The sequence below is a fragment of the Macrobrachium rosenbergii genome, chromosome 46 (genome assembly GCF_040412425.1).
Source record: "Macrobrachium rosenbergii isolate ZJJX-2024 chromosome 46, ASM4041242v1, whole genome shotgun sequence".
Classification (NCBI taxonomy): domain Eukaryota; kingdom Metazoa; phylum Arthropoda; class Malacostraca; order Decapoda; family Palaemonidae; genus Macrobrachium; species Macrobrachium rosenbergii.
In genome coordinates this window covers 2,853,093-2,870,925 of record NC_089786.1, presented here as the reverse complement: position 1 = coordinate 2,870,925, position 17,833 = coordinate 2,853,093, and the positions used below count along the sequence as shown (strand labels likewise).

Here is a 17,833-nt window from a genome sequence, read left to right as displayed (position 1 = left end):
TATATATATATATATATATATATATATATATATATATATATATATATATATATATATATATATATATATATATATATAATATATATATATCATTGACTGAAATGAAACATTCATTATTTTGTTTAATATTTGGGTAGTGTCATTAAATGGATTATATAAAATAGTCCGCACAAGCATATACATCTTTATCATTGCTACGTCGATTAACTTTAAGTTTTTAAAAGATTTTCACTATTTTTTTTAATTCATAAATAAAATTATGAAAATAAATTTATTTTAAGGCTCAAAAGAACAGGGCTAGGGTATTATTATTTGGTTAGGGCATTTCATTTCAGTGGAATCAATTTACATTTGTACATTTTCACAAAAAAATAAGTCTGAACCATTTCCAAGTTTTAAATCAGTCTACTAAGTACTGGCGATAAAAAAACATGTAGCCTACGACCTTTCGTTCCAGTATTTGTGGGTGAAACTTGACTTCACCTACACACGCGGCTATGTCAACTGTAGTTTCACATTTAAACAAAATATCTAAGACTGAAAGATGTTTATAGTATTTAAAAGGAAATTTAAAACTGAGAAGCTACGGTAAAAACTTAACCTAACCTATCTTCGATTATGGGTCTAATTGTACTACCAGCACGTGTATGGGAATTAATATAGTTTTGCCTATTTACTGTTATGAAATTTATCTCCTCTTCTCTAAAATGACTTAAACGCACAAGAACATATGTTAAATAATGAATGAACTTCATAAAATCATGCAGAATCAGACATAATCACAATTTTGGAACACTTACCAGTGAACTTGCATGCTTCATTCCAGATGATGGTTCGTAATTTGGATGAATTTCCTAACAAAAAAGGCTCGATAAGCATTATACACCAAATAATTATAGTTCACTGTATATCCTTCCGTATATCTGATAGTCTATATATGTCAAAAGAGGAAAAATTCACACGAAATCGAACAAAAATCCCACGAGGAAAAGCCATCTTGTTGACAAACGAACAACAGCTGACGACTTTGGCGCCAGTTTTTGTTCCAAATTGTGGAACAACAACACTTGTTCTGGAAATGGTATAGTTAGACATATAGAAAGGAGATTTTTTGTTTTATCAGGATTTCTATGAAATAATTCTATAGCGATAACTAGAGGAAAACTTCATTTTCAAAAGAAAATGGAAAAATAAATCGTAGAGAACGATTCCACAATAATATTCGATGTCTGTTAATGCAAGCCGCTAGGCAGATTTCCAATTTGGTAGCTCGCGTGTGTATATACAACGCATTATTATATATATATATATATATATATATATATATATATATATATATATACAAATCAACGTTGCAATACCTATGGTCATCATCGTCGTTAATAAAAGTGTGTGGCCTCAAAGGAATAAAAGGTATATAAAATTTCCAAGAAACTGATAAAAAATGGTAAAAATAAAATGACGATACGTTATAAATTTCCAAGGCAACCAGCTTCCTCTACGAACTTCCAAATATCCTCTCCGAGATCCCAGGAAAGACGATAATTACCCTCTTCATCAATGAACTCTGAGGAGAAACGATTCCTCAAGTCCCCAAGGGTGGGGCACTCAAACAGCACAAAGTGTGGCACAGAGACTGACGGAAAAGTACGAAACAAACTTTCCGTTGAATGAATTCTTAGCATGGGAAAATTTTGATACGAACGAAGTGAAGCAGAGTACAATAAAAAAAATGTAAAAAAATATTTTAATAATTTGGAAAACAGAAATGGGAGTCATAATGAGCGGGAATGAGTTTCTTATCAGATCTTCCAAGGAATCCTGCCTTTCTCCTCTGGAGAGGACATTCCCCTTCAAGGGTGCCCCCAAGGACTGGCCTCCCAAAGGAGTCTTTTGGCCCCCACCCCTGGGGCCCTCAATCAGGCCAGCTTCCCCAACCTGGCAGGATACCTGCCTTCCTCCGAGGAAGCAGCCTCTGGGTCAGACCTCTCCCTTCAAGGCTGCCCTCAAGAGACTGGCGAGCCTTGGGGGCTTTTGAGCTTCATCCTTGAAGTTACTGAGCCCTCTCCAGGCCCACTTTCCCAGCCTGGCAGGGTACCCACCTTCCTCCAAAAAAGCAGCCTCTGGGTCGGACCCTTCCCTTCAAGGCTGCCCTCAAGAGACTGGCGAGCCTTGGGGGCTTTTGGACCTCATCCTTGAAGTTCTTGGCCCTCTCCAGGTCCGCTTCCCCAGCCTGGCAGGATACCTGCCTTCCTCCGAGGAAGCAGCCTCTGGGTCGGACTCTTCCCTTCAAGGCTGCCCTCAAGAGACTGGCGAGCCTTGGGGGCTTTTGGGCCTCATCCTTGAAGTTCTTGGGCCGTCTCCAGGCCCGCTTCCCCAGCCTGGCAGGATACCTGCCTTCCTCCGAGGAAGCAGCCTCTGGGTCGGACTCTTCTCTTCAAGGCTGCCCTCAAGAGCCTGGCGAGCCTTGGGGTTTTTGGGCCCCATCCTTGAAGTCCTTGAGCCCTCTCCAAGCCTGCCTCCCCAGCGTGGCAGGATACCTGCCTCCCTCCGAGGAAGCAGCCTCTGGGTCGGACCCTTCCCTTCAAGACTGCCCTCAAGAGACTGGCGAGCCTTGGGGGCTTTTGGGCCTCATCCTTGAAGTTCTTGGGCCCTCTCCAAGCCCGCTTCCCCAGCCTGGCAGGATACCTGCCTTCCTCCGAGGAAGCAGCCTCTGGGTCGGACCCTTCCCTTCAAGGCTGCCCTCAAGAGACTGGCGAGCCTTGGGGGCTTTTGGGCCTCATCCTTGCAGTTCTTGGGCCCTCTCCAGGCCCGCTTCCCCAGCCTGGCAGGATAACTGCCTTCCTCCGAGGAAGCAGCCTCTGGGTCGGACCCTTCCCTTCAAGGCTGCCCTCAAGAGACTGGCGAGCCTTGGGGCTTTTGGGCCTCATCCTTGAAGTTCTTGGGCCCTCTCCAGGTCCGCTTCCCCAGCCTGGCAGGATACCTGCCTTCCTCCGAGGAAGCAGCCTCTGGGTCGGACCCTTCCCTTCAAGGCTGCCCTCAAGAGACTGGCGAGCCTTTGGGGCTTTGGGCCTCATCCTTGAAGTTCTTGGGCCCTCTCCAGGCCCGCTTCCCCAGCCTGGCAGGATACCTGCCTTCCTCCGAGGAAGCAGCCTCTGGGTCGGACCCTTCCCTTCAAGGCTGCCCTCAAGAGACTGGCGAGCCTTTGGGGGCTTTTGGGCCTCATCCTTGAAGTTCTTGGGCCCTCTCCAGGCCCGCTTCCCCAGCCTGGCAGGATACCTGCCTTCCTCCGAGGAAGCAGCCTCTGGGTCGGACTCTTCCCTTCAAGGATGCCCTCAAGAGACTGGCGAGCCTTGGGGGCTTTTGGGCCTCATCCTTGAAGTTCTTGGGCCCTCTCCAAGCCCGCTTCCCCAGCCTGGCAGGATACCTGCCTTCCTCCGAGGAAGCAGCCTCTGGGTCGGACCCTTCCCTTCAAGGCTGCCCTCAAGAGACTGGCGAGCCTTTGGGGGCTTTTGGGCCTCATCCTTGAAGTTCTTGGGCCCTCTCCAGGCCGCTTCCCCAGCCTGGCAGAATACCTGCCTTCCTCCGAGGAAGCAGCCTCTGGGTCGGACCCTTCCCTTCAAGGCTGCCCTCAAGAGACTGGCGAGCCTTTGGGGCTTTTGGGCCTCATCCTTGAAGTTCTTGGGCCCTCTCCAGGCCCGCTTCCCCAGCCTGGCAGGATACCTGCCTTCCTCCGAGGAAGCAGCCTCTGGGTCGGACCCTTGCCTTCAAGGCTGCCCTCAAGAGACTGGCGAGCCTTTGGGGCTTTTGGGCCTCATCCTTGAAGTTCTTGGGCCCTCTCCAGGCCCGCTTCCCCAGCCTGGCAGGATACCTGCCTTCCTCCGAGGAAGCAGCCTCTGGGTCGGACCCTTCCCTTCAAGGCTGCCCTCAAGAGACTGGCGAGCCTTTGGGGGCTTTTGGTCCTCATCCTTGAAGTTCTTGGGCCCTCTCCAGGCCCGCTTCCCCAGCCTAGCAGGATACCTGGCTTCCTCCTAGGAAGCAGCCTCTGGGACGGACCCATCCCTTCAACGGTGTCCTCAATTGATAGGCTAGCCTTGGGAGCCTTTGTCCCTCACCCTTGTCCTTAGACTTGCGTAGGTAGCTTTCGACTCCATCCTGATGAGTACCTTCTTCTTGTTTTCTGGTCCTCTTCTGAATTTCCATTTCCATTGTCATGATGCAGTTTTCTTCAGGAAGTTCTGTTTTTGCTTCTTTATCTTCTTGTCAACGATCTGCATTGATATCCAAGTCTCTTCACCATACTCTTTGCTTTCTCTTACCCATGTTTCCAAATAAGACACATGTTCATATTGGAGACTTCAGGAGGATTTGGAGCATTTCGGAGATTGTTCCTGGAAACTTTGGAGTTCTGCGCATGCGCGAATGGCATTTCTCTCGTCATTCCAGGAGCCGGAGGGTGAAGGATTCCACAATGTCTTCAAGGGAAATGCTGAACGTTTTAGATCATTTTAACATCGCGTTAATCATTACTTTGAGTTCTTTTTCTGTCACCTAAGCAGTTTCTTTTCTTAAACGAGTCGTCTTGTAGACGCTTATGATGATATTGATCAACCCTTCAATTTTACAATTCTGCTGCTCGAGCAAGTAATTCCCTCAGTCCAAAATCTTTGAAGCTGCTTCTAACAACTCACGTTCTCTACTTTTTTTTCTTCAGTTGACCTCCACGCCGTTGTCCTCTCTTTTCTTTTCTAGTTCTTGTTATGAACTGTTCCAAGTGGATAACTTTAGGCATCCGAAATCTTTCAGTCAGTTTAGAACAACCCCCGTTCTCTACTTTTTATAGTCTGTTCCTCCACGCCACTGTCCTCCTCTCTCCTTTATGATTTCCTTCCTTATTTCGGGTGAAGAACTTGCGTCCATTAGTGACAATGCAACTGTAGAGCAGCTGAATAAATCCATAAGCGCAGAAAGCAGGGACCTCGTATCCTTACTGCTCCGCGAAGTAGTCCATATTTTCATGAGGAAACAAATGCAGACTGAAGTTATCTGCCATTCTCTTGATGTACTTTTCTCTCTGGAAAATCGCTTTTAGCCGATCTGCTTCGCCATCCAGTACATTTTAAACCAAATCTCCGCCTTCTCTTGCGCACATACTGTCTCTGAAGGCTTCAAGACGATTTGGAGGAGCCCGGAAATGTTACCGGAGGCGTTGGAGTCAGTGCACCTACTGAGCTACGGAGCTATACGCATGCGCGATTGGCATTTCTCTCGTCCTTTCAGGAGCTTCAGAAGGAATGATTCCAAAACTTCTTTAGGGAAAACACGAAGATATTACGGTACCAGGCGACAAAGATTCTCACTCGAAGCAGGTGATATGAAATATTCTTGGAAGCTTTATTGACACGAAAATAACATTATTTTAAAAAATGAAATATAAATTTAGTGAAAAATTGCCATCATCGCCTTCTTTTCTCTCGTCGTCGGAAGATATATACATATATATGTGTGTGTATATATACACACACACACATATATAAATACATATACATACATATATTATATATATATATATATATATATATATATATATATATATATATATATATATATACATACTGTATATATATAAAATATGTGTGTGCGGCATGTGTGTACATACAAAGTGCACATTTTACACACAGCTGAAGAACCTACACGAACACACATATGCAATGAATGCTATAGCTCGCCTGACAGAATTATGTACGAAATGAATGTAACCCAATTACTCTCCACAAGCACATAATTAATACCAGCATGGAGTGGCGGCTCTCACGCCTCAATATCGCCTTCATTTAATCAGCCCCTTGTGAAGCACTTCTCGCCTCTGTCTGTTGTACTTGATGTACAGTGATTGATAGATTGTACCAAATGCTGATTAGACCGTTCGAATTGCTATTCTCTCTCTCTTTCTCCCTCTCCCTTTGTGTTTATGTACACGTCGCTTCAATATGATAATCCCACTGCGCCATTTTGTACACACTCGGTTCCTCCCTGAATGTTAGAAACCTTCCTTTCTAATATATCTTTAATGTCAACTGTATAGCCATGTATGCGTGTTCCTCTCCACCTTCCCTTATTGTACACCCTTTTCAGAAACTTATATTCTCTCATTCATTCCACATGGCTGGACCACCTCGGAATACTAGGATATATCCTTCTACCTTTGCTAACCTACTTGCTACTTCTCAGCATCTTCACATTTCTAACTCTATCAACTTTTCTTGTACCACAAATAATAATAATAATAATAATAATAATGATAATAATAATAAATTAATCTCTGTTATTATTAATCTCTGCAGCTTCCACCTTTCAGCTTTCATTCGCATTCAACACCCACACCTCACTTCCATAAAGGAGAGTTGACTCAACATTCTCTTCAAACTTCGGAACTTTGGCTTCTGTAGATCTAGATATTAACATTTACTCATAAATCGTATCATAAACTTTCTCTGGGTCCATACATGCCATTTAGAACTTTTCTCTTTACCTTCTAAATTATCACAAAATTGTTTCATAGCAAATAGTTTCTCCACACATAGGCCTACTCTTCCTTGTCTAAGCCCACACACACTTCTCCTACCCTCTTTATCAAAATCCTATTATACGCATTGCCTATTATAATGATTGAAGTTACCCCTCTATATAAATTTTAACCAATTACTGTATTGCTTTGTAATGATACCTATCGAAGATATAAATGTGTTAAGTAAGTGCATTTCTACTTAAGAAAATGACACATATATATACTGTATATACACCTTCGTAATGATACTTATCGATTATATAAAAGCGTTAATTAAGTCTAATCCTATACTCATAGACGCAACGGATAAGTAAAAAAAATGCATAAAAGAAAAACAAATGTTCCACCAGACATATATGAAAATCTCCCGAACTTGAGAAACGCTCCGATTCTCATCCTTACGAAAAAAGGACGAGAAGTTATGACGAGGGAGAACGAGAGAGAAAAACAAGAAGAGAGAGAGAGAGAGAGAGAGAGAGAGAGAGAGAGAGAGAGAGAGAGAGAATCTCCATTGTGTTAATGAACAACATCGATACATGAAAAAGAGGTGGTGGGGGCGGGGGGAGAGTTTCCAATAAATAACATAATGTTTACACCGGCGGAAGAGTCAGAACGCGGTCCTAAATTTCGAGGAGGGTGTAGGAAGATGGGGGCTGGGGTGGGGGTAAGGTGACCCAATCCGGGGAGATGGCACAATGTTTGCAGAGCGAAAACACACACATACACACACACACACACCCATTTGCTAATTGCGCAACAAATCATGGAGTAATACGCGCGCCGAAAAGTCTGCTTCCTGCCGATTTACAGTCAGGCAGTTAGATTCCGATAAATTTTTTCCCGCCTTCGATTCGACTTCCATCGCTAATGGAGTCTCCGCCGGAATTACCTGAATCCCGAATGAAAGAACAACGGGAATTTAAAGGTTTAAAAAGCGGGGAGGGGTGGGGGAGGATGGGGAAGGGGTTGAGACTAAGCGCGGGCTCGGATTTGGCGGGAAGAACCTGAATCCCAAATGAAAGAACAACGGGAATTCAAAGATTTAAAACTACGGGGGGAGAGGGGTTGAGACTAAGCACGGGGTCGGATTCGGCCAGAAAGAACGACCTGCAACTGAAACAGGGGCATCAAATTTGATGGCCGGATAAATCCGGAAGTTATGGGCGATCATGCTCAAAATAAAGTCTACGGAATCGCGACGACGCCATGTTTGAATGCGACTGACGTAAGTTACGGAGGGCTGCGATATATATGTTTATCGCCGCGCTCAGGTACTTGCTGTCGATGGTTATATGTACCGGTGTTGGCGTCTGTGCCTGTGCTGCTGAATCCATTTCTCTCTCTCTCTCTCTCTCTCTCTCTCCGTCTATACATTACTCCGAAAATGTGCAACAGAGATTTTAGGTGAAGTGTAATGAAAAAAAATGCTGTGGTTTATGGGAGAGATTAGGAAGAAATATTGAGTGACTCGATCATTGCAGGAATATCAAGTTTTTAATATTTGGAAGAAGAAGAGGGGAGGGAGGGAGAAGAAGGGAGTCTATAGGATGTATAATCCTTTTTTTTTTGGCTGGGCTGAAATGGAAAACTACCACGGCGGATTTTTCCTACAATGAGCCGTTAGTGTAAGCCTATACCAAACCTTGGCCTATATCCTTCCAAGATGAATCGTTTTTTTTAGGCCTAATCCGCGTTTTCTAAAATTTGGTCACGCTCTTACATCCTTAATTTCATCTTTTCTCCGTGTTTCTCCTATTTCCGAGTAAGTATCTGCTCTGGCATAAGACCAACTAAAGCTACCGCAACTATCCTACCACCTCTGAACTTAATTACAGGCTAAAATATAAAATGTTTTTAATTATCCTTTCAGTTGGTGTCGGCCTATCAGTAATCACCCCAAGAGTCTCCCAACAGGGCTTCAGAATCACTGAAATCTGCTCTGTTTTAAAGACTTACTAAAGCTACCACAACTATCCTATACAACCTCCGAGCTTCATTACAGATTATAATTGATGTCTTCCTTCATTCTCCTTTAATTTGGTATAGGTCTAATCACCCCCCGCCCCCAACGTCTCCCAACAGGTGTGGCCCAGGGCATCCGAATTACAGAGATCATAGTACCCGACATGATCGTGGCAGGAGGAATCGGAGACCTGGAATGTCGGTGGAAAGAGGATGGCGACAAGTTCTATTCGGTCAAGTGGTACCAGGCGGCCCACGAATTCTATCGGTACACGCCCATGGCTCCCAATCAGCCACAGATCTTCGACACGCCCACGTTAGATGTTGACGTATGTTTCTTTTCTTTTATTAAACCATATTCTTCAAAATTAAATAACTTATTACATCATCTACTCAGCCATTGCTGATGAAATGTATAGGCCTACATCATCTGTACCTACTAAGTGTTATAGCTGGTGGCCCTTAAGTTGGGCAAGGTATAAAAGGGTGTTAGAGGCCCGGCGAGGACCTTAGGACTCTACCCAAGTAACAGAGACGTTCCTTAGCAATCACGTAATGCTTTTACTGTTGTTGCGTTTCTCTCTGGCGAATATTTCTCCCTTTTCGGCTACAAATTATGCGGACTTTGTGCGAACGGTTGGAAGAAAATTAGGTCAGTCGACTTGGGCCTGTCTGGGTAGGACACAATGGCCTACTATCGCCTTCATTACCGAGATTAAACTTCTTGGATAATCAGACTTCTGCTACGCGCTCTCCCGTCTATGAGAGAGAGAGAGAGAGAGAGAGAGAGAGAGTATATAAACCTTCACAGCAAGAATGCTTCGTTTTGTCTCTTATTTTGTGGGTTTTCTCGTGATAGAATTAAGTACATCCTTGTTACGTTACAAATCGGAAAAATTATTACTAATTTTTACCACGTGTTAGAAAATTAGATAAATTATTGCAAATATTTTAAGTCACTTATAAACGTATCAGAGACAACACCCAGTTTTGGTCATGTAGGCCTATGAATACTTATAAAAGCTAATTATAAAAGCTGGATGATCATCACACGATTCAAACCACCAATTTTTAGTCATAGTATAGGCCTATAATAATTAATTATAAAAGCCAAATAACAGTTACACAATTCAAGCATCAATTTTTAGTCATATAGGCCTATATCGTCACACCATTCTACCGTATTGAATTAGCCTTATCGGTCTCAAGGTAAAGATCTGTCTCACCCCTCTTTCCCTGACCTCTGACAGGTACGGAGGTCACTAGGGGGTCACGTGGTCATCGCCAACGTGACCCTAGACGCCTCTGGCCCCTTCCAGTGCGAAGTTTCGGCGGATTCGCCCACCTTCCACACCGATTCGCATCAGGCTAACCTCAGCGTCGTGGGTGAGTTTTAAATTGAACAAAATAATAAATTAAAAAAAGGAAGTTGCGTTAGTTTATCCACTTTTTTAATGAATGAGTGAAACATATGGATGAGTTTTGTAGACGAAATGATTAAAAGAACGACAAATCCAGGAGAAATATGGAGATCGGTTTGTAGGTAACGTAACTTAAAAGAATGAAACATATGAAGAACGGCAAAGTGCAGATAGAAATAAAAGCAACAGAAAGAATAATAGAAGATTTTTTTGAGCGACTGTACGAGGTAGAGTAAATAACCAATAAAAAAAAGTTTATTCCCAACTTTTGTGACCAGCAGAAAGAGAGAGATGGAAAAGACGAACAAGAATTTTTGTTCCCTTAATTGTGATCAAACACGAGAACGTGGAAACATTTTCCTGAATTCTATGTTTTAAAGATATCTGCTGCTCTCCAAAAGCACTGACAAAGTCAACAGTTGTTTTGAGACACTAGAAAAACCAACGCTTTTAAAAGAAACAATTTTGAAATACTGCCTGGGTCCAATTTGAAGCAAAGAAGAGAATTTCATTGCGTCATTTCTCGAAAAGAGAGTACGTGGGACATGTTTGTCAATTTGAAACCCTAAGTTTTAATTTAATATCTGAACACAGTTCTCCTTTCACAGACCTACCGGACACTAGGCCTATCATTTCGGGCGTCAAACGGCCTTACATGCCTGGCGACTGGGTGGATATTACCTGCACATCAAAAAGATCGAAGCCTCCTCCGGAATTATCCTTCACCATTGATAACGAGCCGGTAACTCCCTTAGGCCTATAATCTCTGAGCACCTTTATAACTAAACTTTCCTATTAACTCAATATTTATTGTTTATGTGATACCATGTTCGTTGAGGTTAAAAGTAATATACGTAACTTAGTGTCATGTTTAAAGTTATTTGTTAAATTAGTATATAAAAAAAAAACAAATTACTCTTTTGGTACATCATAGTCCCATAGTACTAGCATTAGCGTAACTCATTGAACTGAGCAACTAGCTCTATTCTGCCGCTTAAACTCGGTCTATCTAATCTACATTCAAGGCTCAGGCGGGGTGGATAGAGCCTCAGGTCGACTACACCGACTCCGAAGGACTCAGCGACTCGGTCCTTCGAATGCGCCTGCCTCTGTTGCCCAAAATCCTGAAGGGTGTAGGTTACGCGAAGGTCAAGTGCTCTTCCGCCATAGGAGACATCTACAGGGAGGAGTCCTTCGACGTCCTCACAACCATCTCGCCTTTCCACGACTCTGTCCTCGGTGGCGCCGCCAGAACAGGTGAGTCAGGAGGTCACTGACTCACTTTGGGCTCTATTTACTTAGCAAAGTTTGAGTCTGGCTCACTGGCCGAGTCACTTTGATAAAGACCGCTTACTTTCCATTTGGGATATGCGGACAGAATTTCTGAGTCGCTTGAATACGCAAGAACGGGTTTTGAGTCACTGTGATACTATGTAACAGTAGTTTCCGAGTCATGAAAAGAGTTTGTGAGTCACTGAGACAAACTTCATTTGCTCTCCATTTGGATATGGAAAAAAATCTGAGTCACTGGAATGCGCAAGAAGTTTCGAGTCACTGTGATATCGCAGAGCCAACAGTTTCTGAGTCACCGATCATGAAAACAGTTTCTGAATCACTGTAGTCATGTAAACAGTTTCCGAGTCACTGTAAAACACAACACTAATCTGACCACTCGAGTATTGCTTCTCAGTCACTATAATACAACGCAATTAATAGTAACTGAAAGCTTTACACTGATAAACACCTAAGTGCGTTGTGATACATTTTAAGTAATTTACTTAATGGAAATTGCCGTTTTTTTATGATACAGCAAATATATAAACTAGATAGAAACATACCATTGCATTAATCACAAGATATCTGTAGCGTATATAAATATGTCCCAAACGTGCAAATAAGTTTCCTAGACGTAAAGTTTTTTAAAAGGAAATTTGAGTTACATAGGTCTACAGAACCCAGATTTACTGGTAAATTCTTGTTGGATTTAACAGATAAAAGTGTGAATTTTGTCATTCGAATTAGTTTCATATTTCATTGAGTTACATAGGTCTACTGAACCCAGATTTACTGGTAAATTCTTTTTGGATTTAACAGATAAAAGTGTGAATTTTGTAATTCGAATTAGTTTCATATTTCATTGCAGCTGTAATTCACTTGGATAGATAACTACTAGCTTACGATACCAGCAGACAGTTCAGTTGAGTCTAGCGTTCTGCGTAAATTGCAAAATTGATTGGTAAACAAACAGTAACAGTTTGTTTCTAAATTGTTTTCCATCACTTTTCAACATAAATGATGCCAGTTAAGAAGATAAAAGACAAAGACACAACTTTATGTGTGAGATTTTCAAATTCCTCTCTTTTCCAGATGGATCACACGGCTTGTGCGTGCGCGTCATCTCGGCCATGGTGCTAGTCGTACTTAATGCCTTCTTTTAACCAGAGTCGTACTTTGCCTTCAGAAGAGGGAAGATAAAATGAAGGAGAAGGAATCGACGATATGACCCTGACGCTTCGCTAAGGAAGAGAAAAATCACGTCAGCAGACATTTACGACTATAGAATCCCCGAGCGAAATCGTCCCCCATTCCCCAACCCCATTTTTAAAATGCGACTTAAAACAGTCATTTCGATCGTGTCTCGTTTTCTGTGATGTTAGGCTTAGAGGGTAGACTCGTTCGTAATTAGTACTAACTACTTTTTAACAACACGAAGTTTTTTTTTCTCTCACTTTTCTCTGGTCTGATGTTTACAACGAATTCATTGTGAGATTATCCTGTCCCTTTCACGATAGTTATTCGCCTGAAAGGACAGCGACTTTGTAACTGTTAGGGAAATACGAGTATTCTCCTGTTACCTCATGTTTCATTTAAAGATCTTTCATAATTCGTTTTCTAGAACCACACAATTTTGATATTATATAAATATAATACATACAAACTTTAGCTTCTTGAAAACACATTCCGTATAATAATAATACTAATAATAATAATAAAATAAATGTACTATTCCTAATTTAAATCCGTTACTCAAGACCAGTCGATTTCCCAAACTGTCCTGTACCGAAATAACATCGATATTATCATATTATACATTTTCCCCAGTCATGAAAAAGGTATTGTTTCCTTACCTTCAATTTAGATTTTAAAAAAGTTACGATATTCTCTTTGGTTATAGAAGAAGAAGAAGAATTTGTCATTGGCGTCTGGCAAGGGTCCATCCAAGTGATTGCCTCCTTAATATACGACAACTTATTCGTGACGCTCGGCGTTGTTCAGTACAATGACTTACAAATGAAGCAAATGTAGGCGTAGGATGACATAAATAAAATAGATGGAAACAGGCTAGTACTATATAATGGGTGGTCTCTCCACCCCTGAGACTAATAGATAAAATAGTTTATTAAAGACATTAAGAATGTGTTTATATGCAGAGAGAGAGAGTTACACGACACAGACATGCGGCTTATGAGGTTAACTGAGCTACAGGTTATCATAAGAAGCTGCCACTGAGGCGAAAGAAGTTTTCTTATAAATGAGGCACATCAGACAAGGCCGTATAGGAGATACAGCTGTAATCAAAGAGAAACTTATGAGACTGTCTGTTCAACTACACAATGATGGCATATGTCAGAGTCAGTTCATCAGACGAAGATCTAACAAATGCAAGCTAGGCCTACTGAACCATTTTCATATCCTGGGGCTTGTCCCATTCGTGTTTGCCAGGCACAGAGGACTCATCCGACCCAGGCAGTCTTCATCAGTCATATAATAGTAATGCTTGTAGGTCACAGCAGCACATAGGTTGGCCATTTTAGGTCCAGGGGCTTGGTGGTAATGGTAGCACGCTGTCTTGTTTAACCAGTACTGAGCTGCGTGACTGTAATCCCCGTGCCTATTGGTGCAGGGGACTTCATACCTGCAAGTTTGTGAAAACAGAGCGTGTGAGAGGGAAGATTCTAGAACTCTATTGCATATTTTAGGCTCAAGACAATTGTTCTGCTTCATCATGTGTTCATTTTGAGGTAAGATGATCTGTTGGGTCTATGTCTATACTAGTCTCATGAATTGCAAAAAAGTCAAATTCACATATGCACAAACATTTAAACCAAGCTGACCCAATTTGTTTGAATTAACAGAAAAAAATATGAGGGCATCCTACTCAAAGCTACCCACAAGCTCAAAGAGTTTCTAGCAAGGAAACCTCTGGACGGATAACACTAACAATATGAAGTGACATTCACAAGTGTCTACCTGACAGCCCAGAATGGCGGCCCAAGCTCCACAGTAGAGTCTGTCAGCCACGTCCATGCCTCCGTATCCATCACGTACCGACCGCCTGTCCAGAAGTCTGCGGTTATGCCTGTGGATTAAAAGAAGTTATGCTATAGTTTAAGAACGACTGGGCTAGGAAAATTAGAAAAATATGACATGCTCAGCTCAGTGTGAGAAGAGGCTGTCTGTGCCTCAGTTTTTCAATAAGGATGTCTGCCTGAAGTACAAAACAGCTCTGTGAATGTTTAGGCCTACAGGACACACCCCTTGCGTCCAAGCCACCAAATTCAAACACTGGACTGTCGGTAAACAGGAAGAATATGTATGGATCTTGGTAAAACAAATTGCAAAAACCCCTGTTTACACCCACCATGCTCACGCAGATGCTTCAAGATGGAAATAAACATGTCATGGTTGCCACTGAATGACACCAGCTGCCCGTTCATCAATTTGCAGAATTGCACCGCTTCGCCCCAGCTGAGCTGTTGATGACAGGACAGAATAGAGAGACAGAAAATTGTAAGAACTTAAACGCATGTTTTTACTCTAATCCATAAATATGAACAATAATAATAAAAAAAAACGAAGAAGACAAACAGACCAGATATTTATCAGCTTATCAATGCGAAAGCCAGAGAACAAGATGAACATGACGCTAAATGATAAAAGCATCTCTCACTTCCTACCTTCAGAATGTAGAAGAAGGACAAGCAATGGTCTCCAACCCTCGTGTACATCACCGGGCAGGTAGAATGTTCCATCGTCTTGTTGAAAGTCTCGGCGAAAAGCTCTCCTTGCAACTCGCTGCTATGCAAGGTGTTGGGTGCAGGAGATGGCAGAGGGGGCGCAGTGGTGGGCTCTGCAAAATGTAAAAGTTGTTTTGGTAAAACTTGAAACTATGACCACTTCTACACATCCTTGTAGTTCGGTAACTTTCAGTTTACGGGCAAAATTGCAGCCGTGTTTAGTACCAGCCCCTAGGGGATGAATGTAAAACATAAAACAATAACGTAAACAAAAGACAAACATAAACCGCTGTTTTCAGCCAGCTCGATGATACGTAAATAGCAAAATGACAACATTTACGAAAAGTCCTTACCTGGGATGACTACGTTCGAGATATGCCGAATCACTCGTTCGTTCATCATCTGGAAAAGAAAGGAAGAAGAAAGCTTTAGACTTCGTACGTTTCCACAAGATCCTTTTGTTTAGGCAATCGTATCTACTAAGTACTTCATCAATACTTCGCATTACTCAAAATGTGACCATATTTACGTGGAGGGCGCAGATAACCCATCATTCATTTGCAAGAATATATATAAGCTGTTCTCTCAGAATCTGTTTTAGTCTAGAGGTTGCATGACCTCTTATTCTCTCTATTCTAAGAGCAACACTGTATCCGTTCACAGTCTATCTTTAAATTCGCATCTAACAGTCTGTTCCGTCATTCTGGAATGCTATAAGCAAACGACCACTGACTGACCACACAAATCCTGGGATCCACGACTCCGCTGCAAGTAGAGGAACAATACTCGGCCATGGGAACGCAGGTCAGACCTCCATCTCGGGTGCATGAAGCCGTTCCCCTGTCGCTACAGCCTGTGGCCTTCCATTCCTAGGAAGGTGGGAGGACAATGAGCTAAAAACTTAACTTTTTCTAAACAAAATAAAAGTATAACAGTGGGCGAGGGGCTGTGAAAATAGAAATATGATTACACTTACAGGACAGAAGGACTCGTCCAACCCGTCACCGCAGTCATTATCACCGTCACAGATGTAACTAATTCGAATGCACTTACTCGTAGTCAAACAGAGAACCTGATCAGCGTCGCAAAGCGAACTCCCTGAAAATAAAATAAAAAAAAAATAACGACAAAAAACAATAATAAAAGAGAATTAAGTTCGTAAACTAACAATTTTAAAAATCGTAGGAAACTCACCCAAGCCGACGAGGTTGCCAAGCAGCGCCAGCAGTAGTAGTAATGACTGACTTGATATCATGTTTCCTAGTGTCGTTATCTGTCTGGAATAATAATATACGTCATTTTTTTTATTCAATTTCGATTACATGGTGAACAAAAGAATATCCACGAAAGATGAATGACTGGTAAGACTAATTTTCTATGCAGGGAGAGAGAGAGAGAGAGAGAGACTGTGTTTACCAGTATCCTCCTACGCTTCAAAGAAAGAAGTTTTGTTTAAATAAATATATTAAGCAATTAATGCAAAGTAAAAGACAAAAGGGAGAAAGAATTAACTATTTTAATTACAAATAGTCAAACCTCAATACTAATGATAGTGATGAAGCTACGGAACAAGGAGGTTAGGTATTTGCCTTTCTAAGACATACTGTAAGTCTAGAATATTATGTTTCCCCGTCAATCTGGTGAGCCTGTAGTTACTCTGGCAACATTGCATGCTTGGGGATTTTAATAGGCTAATATTTACTCTGAGAAACTTTCTTTTATCCTCAACAGTTATAGAAGTCAACGTTTACAATCTAAATTTAAATACATTAATAAATCAATGGAAAAAAATCTCGTCGACCAACCAAAGAATGTTAAATGCATTACAACGCTATCAGAGTTGGTGATGTTAATCTAAACAATAATAAAGTTAGGAAATCACCAAAATTAGCTAAAATGTTTAACGTCTACTTACAGTGGTGTCAGCTGTTTTTCAAACCTTGTCAGATCTTGAAGGTTTATTCCACGGACGTGTCAGTCGCTGTACTGGTTGATGCAGATTCTCTTTCAGTTAGATTAGTGCTTTAGCAAGTTGGGTCTTGACACCGCCCTACTTTACGTCACTCACGGACGCGTATCAAACGTGGTTTAGGGGGCGTGGTTTGTATGCTTGCCTGAAGGTTTTAATTATATATATATATATATATATATATATATATATATATATATATATATTATATAGTTATTGATGTCTGCAAGTAATTCCCGGTTTATCCATTATCTTTAAGATAAAAGAAATGTTTCACACAATCTCAAGTGTTCAAGTACTGTTTCCTTTGCTCGAAATTTTTTATTACTTTAACATAATCAAAACACGATAGCAAATAATTCTCCAATTCATTTTTATACTTCTAGACCTATAAAATTCACCTACAAGGATATAGGCTATATATTTATAAAAATGCAGCCAAAGTTCCCTTTTTGGCATGGTGTAAAACATATTCGTTATTTTCATTATGGTGAGAGAGAGAGAGAGAGAGAGAGAGAGAGAGAGAGAGAGAGAGAGAGAGAAAATGATTAAGTCATGCTTATTCCTAAGCACGAGTGAGGACATAGAACCTACACAGAGAGAGAGAGAGAGAGAGAGAGAGAGAGATGAGAGAGTCATGCGTTTTTCCCAATATGAATCCAACACCGGATTGGACTGGAATATTTTAGGCCCCAGTCGATGGGTCGTAACGCTGAAACTAAGTAAAATCTCTGCGTGAGGACATAGCGGTTGAACGAAACAATTGTTAGAGAGGGTACAGATGGAAGTAAGAGAATGGGAACGGAGTGCAGTAAGAGAATGAGAGAGGTTGCAGCTGGGGCTGAAGGACGCTACAAGTTACCTTCAGCAATGAGATATATTATCCCAGGTCCAA

At 41.7% G+C, this 17,833-nt stretch overlaps 3 protein-coding genes across 4 annotated transcripts in view; 1 reads left to right on the top strand and 2 right to left on the bottom strand.

Moving 5' to 3' along the window:
• The window catches only part of LOC136830162 (uncharacterized), a 56,538-nt gene extending 55,502 nt beyond the window's left edge, over positions 1–1,036 (bottom strand). The window contains exon 1 of the mRNA XM_067089414.1: positions 801–1,036. Coding sequence (XP_066945515.1) covers positions 801–821 — 21 coding nt within the window. The 5' untranslated portion in view covers positions 822–1,036. The remainder of the gene's footprint in view (positions 1–800) is intronic.
• The window catches only part of LOC136830164 (uncharacterized), a 35,465-nt gene extending 22,403 nt beyond the window's left edge, over positions 1–13,062 (top strand). Inside the window, exons 2-6 of the mRNA XM_067089418.1 lie at positions 8,651–8,859; positions 9,781–9,916; positions 10,560–10,693; positions 10,977–11,208; positions 12,319–13,062. Coding sequence (XP_066945519.1) covers positions 8,651–8,859; positions 9,781–9,916; positions 10,560–10,693; positions 10,977–11,208; positions 12,319–12,389 — 782 coding nt within the window. The 3' untranslated portion in view covers positions 12,390–13,062. The remainder of the gene's footprint in view (positions 1–8,650; positions 8,860–9,780; positions 9,917–10,559; positions 10,694–10,976; positions 11,209–12,318) is intronic.
• Positions 13,063–13,287: 225 nt separating this feature from the next.
• On the bottom strand, positions 13,288–17,023 carry LOC136830163 (uncharacterized). Of its 2 annotated transcripts, none has more exons than XM_067089416.1 (9): positions 16,885–17,023; positions 16,164–16,246; positions 15,946–16,067; positions 15,707–15,838; positions 15,323–15,371; positions 14,910–15,082; positions 14,594–14,705; positions 14,203–14,311; positions 13,288–13,867 (listed from the first exon to the last, which is right to left on the bottom strand). In XM_067089416.1, exons 2-9 carry the CDS (start codon positions 16,222–16,224, stop codon positions 13,639–13,641), a joined length of 987 nt encoding a protein of 328 aa, XP_066945517.1. In that variant the 5' UTR covers positions 16,225–16,246; positions 16,885–17,023; the 3' UTR covers positions 13,288–13,638. The 2 variants fall into 2 exon arrangements, with proteins under 2 accessions (XP_066945517.1, XP_066945518.1); XM_067089417.1 differs by having other exon boundaries at positions 16,164–16,242; positions 16,885–16,973.
• Between the last annotated feature and the right edge of the window lie 810 nt (positions 17,024–17,833).

Coding starts and splice junctions, on each gene's coding strand:
- LOC136830163 (XM_067089416.1), bottom strand. CDS start 16,224: ATGATATCAAGTCAGTCATTACTACTACTGCTGGCGCTGCTTGGCAAC. Junction 14,706..14,909: donor CCTTCTTCTACATTCTGAAG/GTAGGAAGTGAG, acceptor TGTCATCAACAG/CTCAGCTGGGGCGAAGCGGT. Junction 13,868..14,202: donor CCGCCATTCTGGGCTGTCAG/GTAGACACTTGT, acceptor ACAAACTTGCAG/GTATGAAGTCCCCTGCACCA.